The sequence below is a fragment of the Pundamilia nyererei genome, unplaced genomic scaffold (assembly GCF_000239375.1).
Source record: "Pundamilia nyererei isolate P.nyererei 1_Seehausen unplaced genomic scaffold, PunNye1.0 scaffold00006, whole genome shotgun sequence".
NCBI classification, from domain to species: domain Eukaryota; kingdom Metazoa; phylum Chordata; class Actinopteri; order Cichliformes; family Cichlidae; genus Pundamilia; species Pundamilia nyererei.
The window spans coordinates 8073675-8082311 of NW_005187407.1; the positions used below are offsets into that span (position 1 = coordinate 8073675).

At 38.8% G+C, this 8637-nt stretch overlaps 2 protein-coding genes across 3 annotated transcripts in view; one reads left to right on the forward strand and one right to left on the reverse strand.

Moving 5' to 3' along the window:
• Window positions 1–8637, reverse strand: part of LOC102204155 (multiple C2 and transmembrane domain-containing protein 1) — a 52817-nt gene that overhangs the window by 34604 nt on the left and 9576 nt on the right. The window lies entirely within an intron of this gene.
• Window positions 4629–5942, forward strand: LOC102213230 (uncharacterized). 2 transcript variants are annotated; one of them, XM_005722366.1, is made up of 3 exons: window positions 4629–4667; window positions 4795–4849; window positions 4994–5942. In XM_005722366.1, exons 2-3 carry the CDS (start codon window positions 4803–4805, stop codon window positions 5874–5876), a joined length of 930 nt encoding a protein of 309 aa, XP_005722423.1. In that variant the 5' UTR covers window positions 4629–4667; window positions 4795–4802; the 3' UTR covers window positions 5877–5942. The 2 variants fall into 2 exon arrangements, with proteins under 2 accessions (XP_005722423.1, XP_005722424.1); XM_005722367.1 differs by having other exon boundaries at window positions 4632–4673.

The following is an 8637-nucleotide window of genomic DNA, read 5'->3' on the forward strand; positions in this document are numbered from 1 at the left end:
AGGATGCAGCCCATGAATTTGGACATGTCCAGAGTATAATCGCAGCCTTTGCGGTTAGAAAATTGCACTTGATCATGTCGCGATATTATCGCAAATGCGATATATCGTTCAGCCCTAATTCCTCTCATGCAGTATTACACACACAATCCGACACATTAAATAAACCTTGACATTAGAAGCAAAAGAAGGCAGAACAAAGAGCAGTGAAGTTGGCTTGGCATTACATGATACAAACTACAGAATGACTTTGAAAAACAAAGTCTCCTCCCAAACTCAAAAGGTAATCTTGCATTTTCTTTCTCTATATTATCAAAACTATCTCAGCAATACTGTCCCTCATTGTTTCCATGTGTTTTTATGCAGTTGCCTGATGTTTCACAGGCAGCAACGTGAGGCAACATGCTAAAATTCACATAAAGGCCTCCGGTGTCATCGCTAACAAACATTTTGTTGAACGTTACATAGTGAACCTTTAAAAACAACTTTTAAAAAAAGTTAAATGGTGCGAGCAGCTGAGCTGTCTGCAATTTTGAATCTGTCTGTGACTTGAGGGACTGTCTGTACCAGTTCACAATACAAATGGAAATAATGGAAATTTGTTTTTCACAGATTTCCAAAAAGAATCCTAAATTTAATTGAGGTAGTCCATGAAGGAATTTCATGGCAAATAATAGATTTTATGTCTTGCTGAACTCTTTGTTCATGTTTCACTCTGAAACATTCTGTTCCCTTTGGGTGATTTCTAGTTTCTGCAGATACATCGTGACTGAGCTTTGTACATCCAGGTAAGACTGTACAGGCCACATGCTGCAAAGCACTGGTGTGTGGGTGAAATGCCTTTTCCTTATGTTCAATGTATGTATTTAATCTGAGGCTTCTCTTAATTTATCCACCTGTGGCGGGGCGGGGCTTGCGATGCCACTGCAGGTGAGATGGACGCACCTGCGCAGCATCTACAATCGAGCCAGCTCAAAAGCTGTAATGGGTCCTGTCTTGAGTGTTGTTGTTGTTGGTATGTTGAGCTGCAGCTGCGTGTTGTAACAGCAACCGTATAAACAGTGTGTGAATAAACGATCCTGCAAAGCATGTTCATGTCGTTGGATCTGCCGTGGTCATTTACAGTGGTGCCAAAACCCAGGATGGGGGGGCGCAGCAGACCAGGACATTTCAATGCTCTTCAGCATGCTTTATTTCACAGTTGCTGTTAAACATACACGAACGGCCACAGCTCTACCACTGCCGGCCGCACACATCACCAACAACAACCACAACTCAGACTGAGCAAAGCCTTTTAAGTTGGCGTGATAGCAGATGCCGCGCAGGTGCGTCCGTCTCACCTGCAGCACCATCGCAGACCCCGCCACACCACCCATCCATGAGCTACTGTTACTATAGCTGGCATATTTATTTCAAGTTATTTATTTCATATTCTGTATAATTTTTCATATTTATATCCTGTCCATATCCTGTACATAGCTTGTACTCACTACAGCCTGTACATACTTATAGTTATAGAATATTCACAACATACTTCATACCGTGTACATTATAACATACCATAATAGACCCATTTCTGTAATATACTTACATATCTATATTATTGCTAATATATATTGTAATATATCTATATCACTAAAGCACCTCTGGATGGATGCAAACTGCATTTCGTTGCCCTGTACCTGTGCATGTGCAATGACAATAAAGTTGAATTCTATTCTATTCTATATAACCCTTTCACATAAAGCACTGACGTGAGCAACTAAATCGCACGAAAATAAAACACGAACTAAACATAACTAAACAAATATTATCAAATATTATCAAATTGTCATCTAGTGGTTCAGTGGGTATATAGCTAGCAGCCTAGAAAAGACATTTTCTTCTACTATGAAGACCGTATTTTTCCCCTTTAGGTTGTAAATGTTCTCAGTTGCCTGCGTTCCCCACTGTGATAAAAAAAAAAAAATCCTTTCATGTCCTGGAAATAGCACACCCAAAATATTCCCAGTTTCTTTTCAGTATTATGGAACATACTTGGGGGATTTCCTGATGTAATAACTGTATATCACATTGTGATGCAGCTCAAGCCCACACATTAACCACAAATACATGCAAACAGATATATAGCAGGAAATGCAGGATATAGCGCAAAAGCTATTTTAATTTTGGGGGGGATGGGACGGGCTATTCCTCGTACAACCTGGGATTGTTCCCCCACACAGTGTGTCATCACAGCAGCCCACACTCCAGACCTGGAAAGAAGCCCACACTCCAGACCTGAGGTACTGTAGTAGCAAACCTTGCAAGTTTCAGCCAGTGATTCATCCTCCTTCATTGTAACAACACCCACATGCACACTCATACAGCCACATGGTTCTATTATAACCAGTAACTGGCCCCTTAGAAAGCTTTCTTATAATACTTAGGAATTCTCGTTCAATTAAGAAAAAAATGCTTATTCATGAACATTCCTGATGAAAACTGTCCATGCGCCAGGGTCAGGACATTATTTCTCATTTTATCCAAAATGCAGTTTACACTGGCTCTGCAGTGACTTCACAGAAGGCTACACTATCACTGTCTGTTAGTATAGTCAGTGTAGTCAGCGTGAAAGCAATCCCAAAATATGAGATAAATTAAGATTTTGTGGGTTCATAGATAGATATGCCGGGTAAATTTCCTCCTTTAAACTAATGGTGTGTCCTGCTAATGTATTGGTTTGCAGATGAGTTTGATCATCAGGAGAGATTTCAAGCAGATAAAAAAGGCAGAGAGAAGGAGATGAACAGATGGCTGATGGCTGGAAAGTAACATTCCCAATTTACACATTGATTGACACTTCAGTAGCACTGTTAGGAAAAAACAAAAAGACTTCCTCTCTCACTCTCTGCATCTACACACAGTAAATTATCACAGAGATTTCTGCCAAGTACATCTATCTTGTCACTGCACTGATTCATACACTATGGTGTTGTTGTTTTTTTTTGATGAATTTCTTTTCTATCGAATATAAATGTTTGTGTGTGTATTCTGCACTTTCATCGGGAAACCTTTCATTTATTTCCAAATGAATTACCTTCTATGGATGAACTTGGCCTGATCGTATGCCGTTTTCTTTTTGCAGCCTGTCTATATTATAAGGCAGAACCCAACAGCATTAGATTCTGCGCATAAACAGCATCATCTGTTGAGTGAACACACACAAAAGAGCTCGGTTTATGCTGTACGGTATATTGAAGGCCGACGCCAACCCATCTTGATGCGTCCATCTTTGTAAGGATGTGCGACTTATACGCAAGGATAGAGATCACTAAGCTGAGTGGCGATGGATGCTTCATTCATGCTGAGTCATGATATTAGGGCAAAGCTGATCAATAATAAACATCCATCCACATGAACCTCAGTTAGAGGCTCTCAGGTGTGTAATTTGAAACCAGTGAACCACAGATTGTATTTAGCGAAATGTCAAACTACAAAATTCCTTTAAGTTGCGGACATCGCTCTTACAAAAAAACAAAAATGTAACCATACCCTCGAGCACTTTTCGTGTGAAGACCTCGTTGAGGGCAAGTTTCACCAATACTCTAGGACCAAAAACAACTCTTGCGACTCACAATGGCACAAAACTCATCAGCCCTTCATCTGGACAAGCTAAAAATAAACGATAGAGAAGGAGTCCTAGTATTGCATTAATGCACTGAACTCACCCCTGATTTTGTGGAGCTCATGGATGAAAGAACGAGCAAACGGTCTAAAGTCTCCCACAGCAGCACAGCTCACAAAAGTTCATGAGAGCGGATCTGTGTGCGACTATTTGAAGATGTGTGCCAGGGTATTTGTGCTGCCCCTCAGTCAGCGTGTCAGCAGCAGTTGTGTATATAAATGGGTACAAGAATGCTCTAAGCTCATAAATGGCATGCGGCTAATGTGAGGACACTGAATTGGCACTATTGTGGATGCCAGTGTCTCACACTGAGGGCCTGCAACTGTCATGCTTCTTTTTTATACAAATTTACAAATAAGCAACAATCCTTAACATCTGTGATATAGTGTATACATATACAGACTAATGAGATGGCAAAGTAGAGCTTGATCAAAGGGTCAGGAAACAAAGAGTAAAATGAGATGAAAAGTATTGCTGTGGTACTGAAAGCCTTTTTTTAGTAACTGTGGGCTGTGGTCATAATCATGACTTAGAAATAGCAGCCACCTGTTGGTGCTGGAGATTCTGGCACAGCATAGAACGGCAGGCTGGTCGCTAATGGGAAACAATTTACACAATTTGTCCCATAGTGACAAAAGACTGGCAGAAATGGACAATCCCTATCATATTAAGTCTAGACATTGTAGTCCAGAGTTAGATCTATGCTGTTATTGTCCTGATTTCAATAAGAAACAAAGAAACTATATATTTAACCAAAGAAAAAGTAAAACACCAGTATTAATTAATAGATTAATATTATGTATTAGTATTATTTTTGAAGATAAAATTATACGTATAATAGAACAGCCTGCGCTTTAACAAAGGACATTTGTTATGTTTATTGTTATTTTTCTAGGTTCGTGACAACTGCCAAAAATGCTAGAGAACACGTTTCTAAGATCTGTCAATTTCAAATGTATACAAAAGAAAGATAGATATTTCTGAAGAAAGGTCAACTGCAGAGGTAAGTGTAAGTTATGCTTTCAATGGAAATATTTATGCATCGCTAGTATTCTACAGTTTGGTGTAGAATAAAAATATAATAATAATCAATGCTAACAAATAAAGCCCTCACTTGTTTTCCCTTACAGAATTTGGGATGGCGAAATCTTCAAGAAACACACGCTTCAGTTTCTCTAAACTCAGGTATTTTTTTTTTGTATCTTTTTTCAGCCAAAATCATATTTGCAAGAAAGAGCTAAATAATTACTTTATATAACCAATTCAAAAATGTAGCATTGAATCTCTGTTTTTAGTCATCGACTTTTTGTTTTCATTACTGGTCGTTAGGAGAAATCCATCAGCAGCTGACAGGAGGTTCTGCATGACGTGGATCAGCACGATGGTAAAAAGACAAGTGGAGAAGCAAACTGCAGAACTGCGTAGAGAGTTTTCTCTCATGAATCAGGCCCTGAGAGAGGAGATGGCAGCTGAGCTTCAGGAACAGCTGAGAGAACTATTGTTAGAAGAAACAGACAAGACACCATTGTGCTGCAGCAAGCTGGGCTCGGACCTGAGGTTGGCATCGAGGTGGCAAAGGGAAATGGCGGGAGGATTCGAAAACACTGACGAAGACTACGAAGATGGGGAGATACCAAAAACATTAGCCTTTTCTGAAACACACAATGACACAAACAGCATGTTCATATTGAGAAAAAGCCCGAAAGAGGAATCCTTAAAGATTTCATTGACCAGTGATTCCAGTGACACTGACTCAACAGAAAACAGAAACATCTCCAAAGATGTACAAGGGAAGCCAGACTCAGGTACATGCAAGCAACAGAAAAATCAGAGCTCTTCCTCAGATGTCACTCCTATCTGGGACAGCGCCGCTAATCACTTCTGCACTACGCAAAGCTTCATTTCCAGTGAATTCAGCCATGAGAGTGAGGATGATAGTGGAAGAGAGGCTTTGATGATGGACAACCAGTGGAAGGAATGGTTGGACAAGCAGGAAATGAAAGGATACAGCCACAAAAAAAAGCCAGTTAAAAGTCAAAACAATATGGAAAAACAGGGAACGGCAGCATCTGGTGTACCAGAGAAAAAAAAGGATCAAAACTTGAAAAGGGGTGACACTATGAAGAGATTTAAGACATATATCAGTGATGTCTTTAGCTCTCATGCATCGCATAAGTGGAAGAAGTTTGAAAATGAAGATGGAAGCTCATGAAAAACAAAAAACAAAAAAATAACTGATAAAAACTGAGCATACAATAAACTAACTTGTGCATTACGATTATAGTCTCCAGCTTTGATTGACTTTTGAGTTGCAGAGCACATTAGCTTGATTTACAAGTTGGTAAGTGCTGAAAAAATGAGGGTAAACCTTTCTGGTGACCTTTTAGGCCACATAAAGGCAAAGTGCCTGCCTACAGATAACCTTTATCTGACATCCGACACCCTGAAAGGAAAACTAAACAACCTCTCACTGAATCAATAAAAGGCAACGTTATGTAAATGAATCTCTGGCCAAATGACTGCAATAAGTCTGTACTGCGATTTAACTTGATTGAAACAAAGTGGTCTTTACTGATACGTGTAAACAAACTTTTCTGTGATGAACAAGAATGCATTCATCCAGTGGATAAATTTAAGCTGCAGATTTGCAGATATAACATAGGATAGGATGGCCCCAGTTTTTCTTTTTAGGCTAAATGAGAAAGTTTCATGACAGTTTAAATTCATACTTATATGTTAGATACAGTCACACAAGCACAAAACAACAGAAAATAACTTAAAGTATCCCATATATTACCTTACAATATATTATCATATATTACCTTACAATATATTATCATATATTACCTTAAAATGTTTGTTTAGTGATGTAGGTGTGCACTCCAGTGGTATTATAGTTTAGATCAGTAAAACAGTCACAAAAGGAATAAATCAGAAAGCCATAGCAGTTGTAGTAGAAAAAACATCTACCTTAAAAGAAAGGTTTTGTGTGTGTGTGTGTGTGTGTGTGTGTGTGTGTGTGTGTGTGTGTGTGTGTGTGTGTGTTTGTGTGTGTGTGTGTGTTTCTGTGTGTTTTAAGACTTTCTGCACTACAGTTTATTACATCTACCAAGTGTATGGATTTTAACTGAGCTATTTTTTAAAGTTAGTTGCTCAGTGTGTGGCTCTTGGCTTACTTTAAGTCAGTTATTGCCCTCTTTATTACCTCTTATTCACATCCTACTGCCTTCTCTGTTTTTAAATAAGAAATTTCAAGTTAGCAGTCGATATTTCACAGAGTGAGAGGAGTTCTCTTGAAATTCAAGTGTTTTCCAATATCTAAGAAGAATATTAATCAAGGGAAAATGTTTAAATCAATCTGATAGCATCCCAGCTGCTTCAGAAAACATAGAAGTGCGATACAGATCCCTTATTTGCTTTAAAAGGATACGGTACTTATACTGTCTGGAGAGTACGGACTGTAGTGAGTTGTCGGTATATTTTCAGTATAATGAATTGCATATGATCACGTGCATTCACTGAGCCAAGAAGCCTTGCTGTTCGCATGCTGTCAGTTTCCTCTTTTCTCTCTGGGGGGCCATGTCAGTTTTGTACCAGTAGGTGGCAATAAGTTACTTTCCAAGCTCCAGCAACATTTAGACGCAAGCTCAGCAAAATGATGCAGTCAGGGCCTTAAATACAAACATACCCACAGGGAATTTTGACTCAAAAAATCAAAGTCAAAATGTATCTAATGCGGTAAAATTCAAGCAAAAAGTAGATATTAGCTACAGTATGTACAGCTGTTTGTGGGAGGAAAAAAGTTTTCAAATCTTAGCAGAAAACCACTCAAGTAATCGCTTATTTTCCTCCCTACTTTTTATAACATTGCCAAACCATAATTAGGATGTAAGCATGTAGTGACTGGGTGGCTATTAAATGCACTAATTGTCTCAGTGAGTGTTAAGAGCTAGACAAACATAAATCTACAATTCATATCCCATTTGCTAAATATTTGCTTATTTTAAAACTACGTGTGTAAATGCTTTCAGTAGGATTTCAACAAAAAATGATGTCACCATCTCTGTATAACACATTATATCTTGGTGTCACTGTTAGAGTGGCATCACTGTATGTGTGCATAACAACTGCTGGCAAGCTTTCAGTTGCCTCCAGTCATTTTCAGGAAACATCATCATCAACAGCAACATCCAACCTCCTGGATTCTTTAACAGGCCCTCATGTGAAAAGAATATCTCTGCCCAGCCACTATGAGATGCATCCTTCCACACCAATGTTTCAGGACAGCAGCGGTCACGTCTGTTCCATGTTGGGATGGAAACCCCAGAGCTTGAGCTGAGTTAACTTTAATCTGCTTACTTATGTTAATAAAGGAATTTTCACGTTTTCTTACTTGCTATGTTTGACCTACATGTGCCATGTAGGAAAATAGGATCGCATAGAAGTCTGCCAAGTCAAATGTTTGCTCACATTCACAAAAGTGATATTGTTCTGTCGTGTGTTTTTATCTTAGGCTAAAACTCAGTCATTGCAATATTAGAAAGAAACCCCCAACAATCAGATGATCCCCCAGGAGCAAACACTTGGCAAAAGTGGGGAGGAAAAACTCCCTTTCAAGTTAAACTCTACACTGTTAAAAAAAAAACATCCTAAAACAACGGTAATATTCCGGCAGCTGGGGCGCCAAAGTACGACCGTGAAATAACAGAAAATAACTGTCCCATAAAAATACGGTTATTTTCAGTAATGAAAATAGAGTTTGTTGCGCTAATTTGACATGGGATTCTGCCTTTTCCAAGTGCTTTTAGACATTAAATTAGGAACATTTTTACGCGATCAAACAATGAAATTACCTATAAACAAGGTCACTGAATGTGGAAATATGAATCATAATACGTAAATGTACAGAAATATACAGTTAACAGTTGGTTTACATAATAATTGATTGCATGCCCTGGGACAGACTGACAGAG